The sequence below is a fragment of the Hippoglossus hippoglossus genome, chromosome 8 (genome assembly GCF_009819705.1).
Source record: "Hippoglossus hippoglossus isolate fHipHip1 chromosome 8, fHipHip1.pri, whole genome shotgun sequence".
Lineage (NCBI taxonomy): Eukaryota > Metazoa > Chordata > Actinopteri > Pleuronectiformes > Pleuronectidae > Hippoglossus > Hippoglossus hippoglossus.
The window spans coordinates 17,904,671-17,918,683 of NC_047158.1; the positions used below are offsets into that span (position 1 = coordinate 17,904,671).

Below are 14,013 nucleotides of genomic sequence, written 5' to 3' on the forward strand. Positions count from 1 at the left end.
GAGGCCTTTCACACACACACACACACATATACCTGCAAAACAAGAGACTATTGATCTTCCTTTGGACAGTGAACATATTCAGTCAGCACTGCAGCCTTGTGGAAACAGGCATGGTGGTCAGTTCCCCTACAATATAAGGGCTAATGAGGGAGAGTGTGTCAGCCAGCGGTGCTTTAAGCTGCGGTCTCATCCCTCAAAAGTACACACCCAGGCAATTTAGTGCTTACACAAACAATAGGGCTTCAGGTATTGGTGTTCGCTATAGTGTGTGTGTGTGCGGAATGCAGCCAGGTGGACTCCAGTGTGGTCCAGTCAACCACATATGAGCCCTAACGCAGTTCAGTATGTTTGCAAGAAAATAAACTTTATTTGTATAGATCACAAAGTGGTTCACAAAATGGGAGAAAGAGGCGTAATGAAATAAAGTATAGCATAGACACAAACAAATCTATCTATTTGACTCCATCTCCTTCTCAGGAGCACACGGAAGATTAAAAGGATAAGGCTGGAATTATTTGATCTTTCTGTCATTACCAACAAATCCAACGAGAAGCCAAAACTAACGAGTTCAATCAGCTTATACCTCCATGACATACATCTCAATCATAATCGTAAAACAGTTAAAGAGCACGTTAAAAAAAATCTCACATCATTAGATATGTGACAATTTTGTTAATTATGATGAACAAAGAAAATGCAGTTTAGTCTGAAATTATAAAAGTTCAACCCATTCTGCTGTACTGTTCCACCTGTTTTCACAACATGGTCACAAACTCACAGACATCACACACACACACACACACACACACACACACACACACACACACACACACACACACACACACACACACACACACACACGCACACACACACACAAACACTCTGCTTCTAAAATCATCACACACACGTCCAAAATCTCGGACATGAATGTCAGAGCCATCACACGCTCGGCACTCACGACTGCAAGTGACACAGACCACCTCCTGAATCACCACTTAACACCACTAGCATCCGGACGGTCCTTTTAAATCAAAGAAGGATTTTACAAAATGGGAAGTGTCTGTGAAGGAAATTATTTAAAAAAGAAATTATAAACATACATAACACATAAAGATATAAAACATTAAATATTAAAGTGACTAATTGCAAAGAAGACACTTCTGAAAAAGATGGCACAGGGAAGGAATACAAAAAAAAAAACACACAACCCACGATCTACACACACACACACACACACACACACACACACACACACACACACACACACTGTTACAATGTTATTATTTGATACATTTCAAACAAGTTCCTGTTTTATGTTTTTAAATTATATAGATTTTTGTATTGTCCACCGGGGACCAATAAAGTTTGTTTGAATTTGAATTAGAAATTTAAAAAAAAAACAACATCAAAGGAAACCCTTTTGGTGTGAGGTCACATAAGCAGAGCTTTGATGTAAAGGACTCAGTTCACCTTTGACAGTTGGAGAGAGGCACACAAGCAAGAAGACTCTGGATTACAGATCGATTCTCAGCTGCTGGTTATTGAACTGCAAATACTGGACATCATGTCATCGTTGGAAACTCCAGAAGATTCTTCTGCTGCCTCAGGTAAGACTCTGAAAACAGAGAAGCTATGCTAGCAGAAGTAGCTATGCTAGCAGAAGTAGCTATTGTAATGTGCAACCTGTGTGTGTCCTTGGTTAACAGCTTGTGTGTCCTTGGTTAACAGCTTGTGTGTCCTTGGTTAACAGCCTGCAGAAAGACAAAGACATGTGATTCCTGTTGTGCGTTTGTTCATATTGTGTTGACTGAATGAATCTCTCACACTGAAAACACCCACGTCACATATTCTGTCTCCACCATCTCTCTCCACAGTTTCAATGACAGCACCTGACGCTCAGGACAGCCAGACGCTGCACAGCAGCTCTTCCTCCTATTCGGTCCTGGACTTTCTAGGGCTAGGGAGCTTTGGAATGATCTTCTCATCCATGAACCTCAGGACCAAGCAGATCGTGGCTGTGAAAATCCTGAAGGACACCGAGGACGCCGAGGTCATTGAGCAGGAGGTATGAGACTGAAGTCTTTGTTTATATTCCTGTGCTCAGGTGTTGTCTGCTCCATCCGAACATGAAGCTGATCAAACTGTTGATAGTCTTGTCTCATCATGTCTCCTCTTCTCTCTTCAGATTACGATACTGAAAGTCATCAGTGGCCTGGATGCGGATCTCACCAACATGGTCAAGTTCTATGAAGAATTCCAGCACATGGAACAGACCTGTTTGGTGTTTGAGAAGCTGGACATGAGTCTCTATGGCCTGCTACTGCAGCGAGAGTGGGAGCACCATCCTCTACATGAGATCCGCCCAGTTGCCAAGCAGGTATGCAGGCGCGATCAATGCATCATGAAACAAACACTCATCGGTAGAGAGATCCCCAAAACCTAAACCTAACACCCAACAACAGAACATGGAAGAAAAAATAATTCTAAATGTTGTGTATTCTTTGTGCCCCTGCAGCTCTTGGTGGCCTTGGATGCCCTGAAGGGTCTCGGCGTCCTGCACACGGACATAAAACCAGACAACATTATGTTCGTTAACATGAAGGATCAGCCACTCAGGGTGAAGTTAATTGACTTTGGCTGCGCCATGATGGCGTCCCAAGTCGAGCTGGGGATGGAGATCCAGCCGTGTGGGTACATGTGAGTTCATCCTGCACAGCATCTGTTTAGCAACATTATTTTCTCTGCCCTGAAATGTTTCAACAGATTTTTCATCTGTGGCTCATGTCTTTCCTTCTCAGAGCTCCAGAGATCTCTCTGGGTCTTCCGTTCTCCGAGGCCGTCGATGTGTGGGGGGTCGGGTGCATACTGGCGTTCCTGTACCTGGCTCAAAACCTGTTCTCCGTTAATTGCCGATATCAAATGGTATTTATCATCCAACCAAATGGATTTTTATTTATTTTTCATATTCATAGAGAATGTAAGTGGATGTGATTCTCATGATGTGTATTCTGTCTGCAGATGAAGAACATGGTGACAGTGCTGGGCCAGCCGCAGGACCACCTGCTCCGTGCTGGAATGTACAGTGAGGAGTTCTTCATCGAAGAGTATGGTGAAGACAGTCCATCATGGAGACTGATGGTAGTGTAAACATGTTCTTCTATGTTTGAGAATTTTAATGGAGCATTTTTAAATCATACTGCCCTGATCTCATCTTTATTTATTTTTGTTCCTTCAGACTGCAGAAGAATTCACGGCTGTTAATTACATGGAAACAGAGGAAGAGGAGAGCTTCATCGAGCTGCCGAACTCCCTCAACGGCCTGATTCATGTGAGTACTCCCTCATGTGTTGTACGAGTAAAGACTGGATCTGTACCAGTTATTTATCTGTCAATCGGGAGCTGGATCATCTGACCTGAAACCTGTTTTCAAATCCAGATCCATCCAAAGTTGGGGGCGGCTGAGATGGAAGACCGCATGGCCTTTGTGTCTCTGTTGGAGGGGCTGCTGCATCTTGACGGGGATGAGAGGATCTCTCCTCGTCAAGCTCTGGAGCTGCCCTTCATTTCCATGAGCCACCTGAGGGAGGACGTCCACAGCAGAGACTAGTAAGTGACCACATGTCTTTCACACTGGAACTAAACAACACATCAGGTTGGATGGACTGATGGTTTTCATTAATTGACAGTGACTGATTTACTAATTGATTGTCTTTCCTCATCCAGTCTGACCACCTCCCAAGACGCAATGAGGGTCTGCCCAACGGAGGACAGCGTCCACTTTTCAACTACAAACAGCAGCTACTCTGGCTCCATGGACGAAGTCTCCTGGGATTCTGTGGAGGCTCTAGACTCCACAAGTGTCACCAGTGAACAGTTCTGCTGTACTGACCTGAGAATAGTGTCCACAGACACCTCAGTCTGGTCGTCCATTGGAGATGATGACACCAGGGAGGAAGTCTCTGGATGTTCTGACGTGTCTATGGAATCCGGAGATACCTCGGTCTGGTCGTCCATCGGAGATGATGACACCAGGGAGGAAGTCTCCGGATGTTCTGACCTGTCTATGGACTCCAGAGACACCTCAGTCTGTTCATCCATCGGAGATGATGACACCAGGGAGGAAGTCTCCGGATGTTCTGACCTGTCTATGGACTCCGGAGATACCTCGGTCTGGTCGTCCATCGGAGATGATGACACCAGGGAGGAAGTCTCCTGGAGTTCTGACGAGGCTGCAGACGTCACCGCTGCAGCCACAGCCTCCTCGGGCGGCAAGAGGAAGCTGTGGAGAAGAATTCGAAAATTCTTCTCAAGCCTCACATGCTGCTGCCGTCCGAAAGTTGAAGACTGAATTATATATTTCTTTATTTCTTGATTGGTGTTTTACTATTTGAATAAACATGTACATAATACTACTTTTCAATATTTTGTATGTTTTATTTAGACTTTTTTGCTACATTTGAATACTTTTGAATACTGTGATATATTTTTAATACATTTTAATACCGTGTGATATTTTTAATACATTTTAATACCCTGTAATATTTGTACTACATTTTACTCCATTTTACTACCTTTTAATACTTTTAATGATTTTTAATATTGTGTAATATATTTTGTACATTTTAATACATAAAATACTTTTATACCTTGAATAAGTGTTGTCTGTCACACTGTGTAAATAAAATGTATTGATTGTATTTCAGTTCAGTGTCTCATCATTATACAAAGTCAACTAAAGATTCAGGCCTCCAGAATCACACAGAACCACAAACTGCTCCACAAATGACTGATAGTGAGAAGTGGTAATGGGAGAGAGAGAAATGTTCACCTATAGAAAAATATAAATCATTATGTGGTGAAGATGTGGCGATGAGGAGTAAAAATAGCTTTGATTCATTGTGTTGCGGGTCAGAGGACGTCAGCTGAGTAGGCTCCTCTTCATATATATCCCAGACCACCTCCATATGTGTTTTCAGTGATCAGATCTCAGGATGCGTTCAGGCACATTCAGATCTGTATCGTAGCATCGACCACTTGTGATTGGATCACTCAGGATGGATGTGGATACCTGGTCTGAGCTGTGACTTAGTGATGCTCAAACCTTTACCCTTCATTCCACCCACAGTTATTCTCTGGTGTTCTCTCACTCTTAGTCTCCAACAACTTATTGAATCTCAGCAGGTCCTCACACTGCAGCCATGAGGCAGAAGCAGATCCAAACCGTGTTCCCCTGAGAAGGAGGCCTTTCACACACACACACACACACTCACACACAAACAATAGGGCTTCAGGTATTGGTGTTCGCTATAGTGTGTGTGTGTGCAGAATGCAGCCAGGTGGACTCCAGTGTGGTCCAGTCAACCACATATGAGCCCTAACGCAGTTCAGTAAGTTTGCAAGAAAATAAACTTTATTTGTATAGATCACAAAGTGCTTCACAAAATGGGAGAAAGAGGCGTAATGAAATAAAGTTAAAACATCAACCACAACACAGATTATGGAAATTTCACATTTTACAATTTGAAGACAAACGCTTAAATTAACTCAACACACTAAACATTTCTTCTGCTGTGCATGTGTGTGTGTGGGTTCTTTCAATAGCATGTGTGTGTAGAAATGAGCACACGCCTTCATAAGTGTGTGTGTGTGTGTGTGTGTGTGTGTGTGTGTGTGTGTGTGTGTGTGTGTGTGTGTGTGTGTGTGTGTGTGTGTGTGTGTGTGTGTGTGTGTGTGTGTGTGTGTGTGTGTGTGTGTGTGTGTGTGTGTGTGTGTGTGTGTGTGTTTCATAAATGTGTCTGTGGGATTTAACTGTGCGGGTTTAAGTTAAGAATTACAGCCTTACTGGGCCTTCATAGTTTAATGCTGACGTGCACTAATGTGCGAGCAGATGTATTCCAGTGACCGAACGTGACTCCGCTCCTCGCACATCCACTGAAGGTGCTGCTGTTCGCAGGTTTAATTGGATATATGCAAATCCACAGAAACTTTAAGGGAAGAGTAAAGGGATTAAAGAGCATTAGGTGCCAAAAGTGGGGAAACGGGAGGAAACACACACACACACACACACACACACACACACACACACACACACACACACACACACACACACACACACACACACACACACAAGCATAGACACAAACAAATCTATCTATTTGACTCCATCTCCTTCTCAGGAGCACACGGAAGATTAAAAGGATAAGGCTGGAATTATTTGATCTTTCTGTCATTACCAACAAATCCAACGAGAAGCCAAAACTAACGAGTTCAATCAGCTTATACCTCCATGATATACATCTCAATCATAATCGTAAAACAGTTAAAAAGCACGTAAAAAAAAATCTCACACTGTTAGATATGTGACAATTTTGTTAATTATGATGAACAAAGAAAATGCAGTTTAGTCTGAAATGATAAAAGTTCAACCCATTCTGCTGTACTGTTCCACCTGTTTTCACAACATGGTCACAAACTCACAGACATCACACACACACACACACACACACACACACACTGTTACAATGTTATTATTTGATACATTTCAAACAAGTTGCTGTTTTATGTTTTTAAATTATATAGATTTTTGTATTGTCCACCGGGGACCAATAAAGTTTGTTTGAATTTGAATTTTACAAAAGCAACATCAAAGGAAACCCTTTTGTTGTGAGGTCACATAAGCAGAGCTTTGATGTAAAGGACTCAGTTCACCTTTGACAGTTGGAGAGAGACACACAAGCAAGAAGACTCTGGATTACAGATTGATTCTCAGCTGCTGGTTATTGAACTGCAAATACTGGACATCATGTCATCGTTGGAAACTCCAGAAGATTCTTCTGCTGCCTCAGGTAAGACTCTGAAAACAGAGTAGCTATGCTAGCAGAAGAAGCTATGCTAGCAGAAGTAGCTATTGTAATGTGCAACCTGTGTGTGTCCTTGGTTAACAGCTTGTGTGCGCTGTTTCCTGTGTGTGCGTGTGAAGAGGAAGATATCAGAGGATAGCTACTTCTGCTAGCATGGCTACTTCTGCTAGCATAGCTACTTCTGCTAGCATAGCTTCTTCTGGTAGCAGACTTTTAGTCTAAAAACATGGTCACAGACACTGTGACGTCACCACAGGAGCAGTATGGAGGCATGTTGTGTTTTTTGTGTTGTTTGTTTACGTTTGAAAAATCGATCACCAGTCAGTTCCACTGTTTTTGATTTGGCTGCAACAATGTTTACCCCTGAAGCTCCTAAAGTGTTTAGTGGACTCAGACACTTCACCCACATCTCCATCTGCACAGTAGTGAGGAGATGATGAGTACATTTTCATTTTTGGCTGAACCATCTCTCTCCACAGTTTCAATGACAGCACCTGACGCTCAGGACAGCCAGACGCTGCACAGCAGCTCTTCCTCCTATTTGGTCCTGGACTTTCTAGGGCTAGGGAGCTTTGGAATGATCTTCTCATCCATGAACCTCAGGACCAAGCAGATCGTGGCTGTGAAAATCCTGAAGGACACCGAGGACGCCGAGGTCATTGAGCAGGAGGTATGAGACTGAAGTCTTTGTTTATATTCCTGTGCTCAGGTGTTGTCTGCTCCATCCGAACATGAAGCTGATCAAACTGTTGATAGTCTTGTCTCATCACGTCTCCTCTTCTCTCTTCAGATTACCATGCTGAAAGTCATCAGTGGCCTGGATGCGGATCTCACCAACATGGTCAAGTTCTATGAAGAATTCCAGCACATGGAACAGACCTGTTTGGTGTTTGAGAAGCTGGACATGAGTCTCTATGGCCTGCTACTGCAGCGAGAGTGGGAGCACCATCCTCTACATGAGATCCGCCCAGTTGCCAAGCAGGTATGCAGGCGCGATCAATGCATCATGAAACAAACACTCATCGGTAGAGAGATCCCCAAAACCTAAACCTAACACCCAACAACAGAACATGGAAGAAAAAATAATTCTAAATGTTGTGTATTCTTTGTGCCCCTGCAGCTCTTGGTGGCCTTGGATGCCCTGAAGGGTCTTGGCGTCCTTCACACGGACATAAAACCAGACAACATTATGTTCGTTAACATAAAGGATCAGCCACTCAGGGTGAAGTTAATTGACTTTGGCTGCGCCATGATGGCGTCCCAAGTCGAGCTGGGGATGGAGATCCAGCCGTGTGGGTACAAGTGAGTTCATCCTGCACAGCATCTGTTTAGCAACATTATTTTCTCTGCCCTGAAATGTTTCAACAGATTTTTCATGTGCTGCTCATGTCTTTCCTTCTCAGAGCTCCAGAGATCTCTCTGGGTCTTCCATTCTCCGAGGCCGTCGATGTGTGGGGGGTCGGGTGCATACTGGCGTTCCTCTACCTGGCTCAAAACCTGTTCTCCGTTAATTGCCGATATCAAATGGTATTTATCATCCAACCAAATGGATTTTTATTTATTTTTCATATTCATACAGAATGTAAGTGGATGTGATTCTCATGATGTGTATTCTGTCTGCAGATGAAGAACATGGTGACAGTGCTGGGCCAGCCGCAGGACCACCTGCTCCGTGCTGGAATGTACAGTGAGGAGTTCTTCATCGAAGAGTATGGTGAAGACAGTCCATCATGGAGACTGATGGTAGAGTAAACATGTTCTTCTATGTTTGAGAATTTTAATGGAGCATTTTTAAATCATACTGCCCTGTTCTCATCTTTATTTATTTTTGTTCCTTCAGACTGCAGAAGAATTCACGGCTGTTAATTACATGGAAACAGAGGAAGAGGAGGACTTCATCGAGCTGCCGAACTCCCTCAACGGCCTGATTCATGTGAGTACTCCCTCATGTGTTGTACGAGTAAAGACTGGATCTGTACCAGTTATTTATCTGTCAATCGGGAGCTGGATCATCTGACCTGAAACCTGTTTTCAAATCCAGATCCATCCAAAGTTGGGGGCGGCTGAGATGGAAGACCGCATGGCCTTTGTGTCTCTGTTGGAGGGGCTGCTGCATCTTGACGGGGATGAGAGGATCTCTCCTCGTCAAGCTCTGGAGCTGCCCTTCATTTCCATGAGCCACCTGAGGGAGGACGTCCACAGCAGAGACTAGTAAGTGACCACATGTCCTTTCACACTGGAACTAAACAACACATCAGGTTGGATGGACTGATGGTTTTTATTAATTGACAGTGACTGATTTACTAATTGATTGTCTTTCCTCATCCAGTCTGACCACCTCCCAAGACGCAATGAGGGTCTGCCCAACGGAGGACAGCGTCCACTTTTCAACCACAAACAGCAGCTACTCTGGCTCCATGGACGAAGTCTCCTGGGATTCTGTGGAGGCTCTAGACTCCACAAGTGTCACCAGTGAACAGTTCTGCTGTACTGACCTGAGAATAGTGTCCACAGACACCTCAGTCTGGTCGTCCATCGGAGATGATGACACCAGGGAGGAAGTCTCTGGATGTTCTGACTTGTCTATGGACTCCAGAGACACCTCAGTCTGTTCATCCATCGGAGATGATGACACCAGGGAGGAAGTCTCCGGATGTTCTGACCTGTCTATGGACTCCAGAGACACCTCAGTCTGTTCATCCATCGGAGATGATGACACCAGGGAGGAAGTCTCCTGGAGTTCTGACCTGTCTATGGACTCCGGAGACACCTCAGTCTGTTCATCCATCGGAGATGATGACACCAGGGAGGAAGTCTCGTGGAGTTCTGACGAGGCTGCAGACGTCACCGCTGCAGCCACAACCTCCTCGGGCGGCAAGAGGAAGCTGTGGAGAAGAATTAGAAAATTCTTCTCAAGCCTCACAAGCTGCTGCCGTCCGAAAGTTGAAGAATGAATTATATATTTCTTTATTTCTTGATTGGTGTTTTACTATTTGAATAAACATGTACATAATACTACTTTTCAATATTTGTTATGTTTTATTTAGACCTTTCTGCTACATTTGAATACTTTTGAATACTGTGATATATTTTTAATACATTTTAATACCGTGTAATATTTGTACTACATTTTACTCCATTTTACTACCTTTTAATACTTTTAATGATTTTTAATATTGTGTAATATATTTTGTACATTTTAATACATAAAATACTTTTATACCTTGAATAAGTGTTGTCTGTCACACTGTGTAAATAAAATGTATTGATTGTATTTCAGTTCAGTGTCTCATCATTATACAAAGTCAACTAAAAATTCAGGCCTCCAGAATCACACAGAACCACAAACTGCTCCACAAATGACTGATAGTGAGAAGTGGTAATGGGAGAGAGAGAAATGTTCACCTATAGAAAAATATAAATCATTATGTGGTGAAGATGTGGCGATGAGGAGTAAAAATAGCTTTGATTCATTGTGTTGCGGGTCAGAGGACGTCAGCTGAGTAGGCTCCTCTTCATATATATCCCAGACCACCTCCATATGTGTTTTCAGTGATCAGATCTCAGGATGCGCTCAGGCACATTCAGATCTGTATCGTAGCATCAACCACTTGTGATTGGATCACTCAGGATGGATGTGGATACCTGGTCTGAGCTGTGACTTAGTGATGCTCAAACCTTTACCCTTCATTCCACCCACAGTTATTCTCTGGTGTTCTCTCACTCTTAGTCTCCAACAACTTATTGAATCTCAGCAGGTCCTCACACTGCAGCCATGAGGCAGAAGCAGATCCAAACCGTGTTCCCCTGAGAAGGAGGCCTTTCACACACACACACACACACACACACACACACACACACACACACACACACACACACACACACACACACACACACACACACACACACACACACACACACACACACACACACACAAACAATAGGGCTTCAGGTATTGGTGTTCGCTATAGTGTGTGTGTGTGCGGAATGCAGCCAGGTGGACTCCAGTGTGGTCCAGTCAACCACATATGAGCCCTAACGCAGTTCAGTATGTTTGCAAGAAAATAAACTTTATTTGTATAGATCACAAAGTGCTTCACAAAATGGGAGAAAGAGGCGTAATGAAATAAAGTTAAAACATCAACCACAACACAGATTATGGAAATTTCACATTTTACAATTTGAAGACAAACGCTTAAATTAACTCAACACACTAAACATTTCTTCTGCTGTGTATGTGTGTGTGTGGGTTCTTTCAATAGCATGTGTGTGTAGAAATGAGCACACGCCTTCATAAGTGTGTGTGTGTGTGTGTGTGTGTGTGTGTGTGTGTGTGTGTGTGTGTGTGTGTGTGTGTGTGTGTGTGTGTGTGTGTGTGTGTGTGTGTGTGTGTGTGTGTGTGTGTGTGTGTGTGTGGTGTGTGTGTGTGTGTGTGTGTGTGTGTGTGTGTGTGTTTCATAAATGTGTCTGTGGGATTTAACTGTGCGGGTTTAAGTTAAGAATTACAGCCTTACTGGGCCTTCATAGTTTAATGCTGACGTGCACTAATGTGCGAGCAGATGTATTCCAGTGACCGAACGTGACTCCGCTCCTCGCACATCCACTGAAGGTGCTGCTGTTCGCAGGTTTAATTGGATATATGCAAATCCACAGAAACTTTAAGGGAAGAGTAAAGAGATTAAAGAGCATTAGGTGCCAAAAGTGGGGAAACGGGAGGAAACACACACACACACACACACACACACACACACACACACACACACACACACACAAGCATAGACACAAACAAATCGATCTATTTGACTCCATCTCCTTCTCAGGAGCACACGGAAGATTAAAAGGATAAGGCTGGAATTATTTGATCTTTCTGTCATTACCAACAAATCCAACGAGAAGCCAAAAGTAACGAGTTCAATCAGCTTATACCTCCATGATATACATCTCAATCATAATCGTAAAACAGTTAAAGAGCACGTTAAAAAAAATCTCACACTGTTAGATATGTGACAATTTTGTTAATTATGATGAACAAAGAAAATGCAGTTTAGTCTGAAATGATAAAAGTTCAACCCATTCTGCTGTACTGTTCCACCTGTTTTCACAACATGGTCACAAACTCACAGACATCACACACACACACACACACACACACACACACACACACACACACACACACACACACACACACACACACACACACACTCTGCTTCTAAAATCATCACACACACGTCCAAAATCTCGGACATGAACGTCAGAGCCATCACACGCTCGGCACTCACGACTGCCAGACCACCTCCTGAATCACCACTTAACACCACTAGCATCCGGACGGAGGTACAGAACGTCTAAATGGAGAAGGGCCCGTTTCCGCAGGAGCTTTGTCCCTTCTGCCATTACAGCACTTAACAAACTGCCAACTGTGAATGTTACTTGTACAAGAGGATTTACGGTCCATGTTTTATATTTCATGTGTTGTACTCTCCTACCTCGTCTGTGTCGACATGTGAAAACAAATTTCCCCTTGGGCACAATAAAGTCTAAATCTCTGTTCTCATTAAAATGTCGCCAAATGCAACTTCTTGCATCTAAATGTGTTTCTAATCGGTTTTGGATGACACTGAATTTGGCAGAGAGGCATACGTTAGATCAGAGGTTGGCTCCACACTCAGTATTTGTAAGTAAAATAAATTCCACGTTATTAAATATTCAACAAAAGGACAAAACCTGAAAACACAATAGCTCTGTTTTAATGACCTGCTAAGATCACAGATAGAATAAATTAAAAAAAAGAGATGAAGACAAAAGCTGCCGAAGACATTTCCTGCGGGCACACTTTCCCTTTCTGTCACGGCTGGCCACAGGCACCATGGCAACTCACCAGTTTTGGGGAAACGGGGAGAAGCCTCGCTCCACAGCCGCCACCGCATTCCCTCCTAAAGGAAGAACGTAAGTATCCAACAGGGAGGGGAATTGGCTGTGGAAGATTTCCAGGCACATATTAGGCGTCTGAGGCTGGTGCAGGGCTCGCAGCGTGAGGAGAATGACATGGGCAGAGAGGAGGGATGTACGTGTGTGTGTGTGTGTGTGTGTGTGTGTGTGTGTGTGTGTGTGTGTGTGTGTGTGTGTGTGTAGACGGCCTGGCACAGGGAGCGGGGTCTGGCATGCTAATCCATTACATAGGACAGCAGGATAGTGGTAGGAGACAAAAAACTCACATGTTGTGTAACTGCCATGATCACATAAAGCTGATGTTCCACTTTGATGTGCACGCCCCCTATCTCATTTTAAAACAGAGCACATGGGGAAACGCCGTCTCCCTTTGTGTCGTCCAGCTTTGTACACGTGTGAAAAGTAACTCATTATTCTCTGGTTTCATTAAAAGAAATGGAAAGATAACTGCGTTTATGGGGGGGAAAAAACATCAATAACACAACCATCTGGGGAAAAATCTGATTTTACAGTTTGCTTTTGCACTCGTTCGTTTGTGAGTTTTCTCCGTTTTTCTCTTCCTTCTCTTTCTGGAGGCACTTTCTGAGGCGCCAACATCACAAGAGGACCTTATTTTCTTAAGCTGTGGTAAATCGTGTCCTTATGCTGCAGCAAAAACAATGTGTGTGTGTGTGTGTGTGTGTGTGTGTGTGTGTGTGTGTGTGTGTGTGTGTGTGTGTGTGTGTGTGTGTGTGTGTGTGTGTGTGTGTGTGTGTAGGGACATACAATCTGAGTGAGGCCTGATTCAAATCTTTCTGGTGTGGCAGCGTATTGCTGTGTGAAGCGTGAAGTGGAGCGTATAATCAAATTGTGTAAATGAGCCATATTCCGCAGTGTTTTCTGGTCTCTCCGACGTTTCCAATAAAAAGGTTATTGCTGCCACAACAGATAAAGAAAAATGGATAATATCATGTAATAAAGTGGAGAGTGTGTAAGTCATGTTACAACAAGATATTTTTATGTTATTTTAACCTACAGAATTTATCGGGCCACAACAAAAGGTTGTAGAGAGATTCTGCTGTTGTTGAGCTCAGTGGAGGATATTTTTTTAAGGTATTCACACTCTGAAAATGAACCTCAACCTGACGCTGGCAGTATAATGAAGCTCTTTGTTGGTGCATCGGGGTAAAAAAACTGCTTTGATATCAACTTTCTTTTCTAAACT

General features: G+C 43.3%; 2 protein-coding genes across 4 annotated transcripts in view; one reads left to right on the forward strand and one right to left on the reverse strand.

Annotated features, from left to right (window-relative positions):
• LOC117766728 (alpha-1,6-mannosylglycoprotein 6-beta-N-acetylglucosaminyltransferase B) overlaps nucleotides 1-14,013 on the reverse strand; it is a 63,533-nt gene that overhangs the window by 18,906 nt on the left and 30,614 nt on the right. The window lies entirely within an intron of this gene.
• On the forward strand, nucleotides 8,583-9,188 carry LOC117766792 (homeodomain-interacting protein kinase 3-like). 2 transcript variants are annotated; one of them, XM_034594141.1, is made up of 3 exons: nucleotides 8,599-8,603; nucleotides 8,701-8,793; nucleotides 8,902-9,188. In XM_034594141.1, the coding sequence occupies exons 1-3, from the start codon at nucleotides 8,601-8,603 to the stop codon at nucleotides 9,070-9,072; spliced, it is 267 nt and encodes an 88-aa protein (XP_034450032.1). In that variant the 5' UTR covers nucleotides 8,599-8,600; the 3' UTR covers nucleotides 9,073-9,188. The 2 variants fall into 2 exon arrangements, with proteins under 2 accessions (XP_034450033.1, XP_034450032.1); XM_034594142.1 differs by having other exon boundaries at nucleotides 8,583-8,793.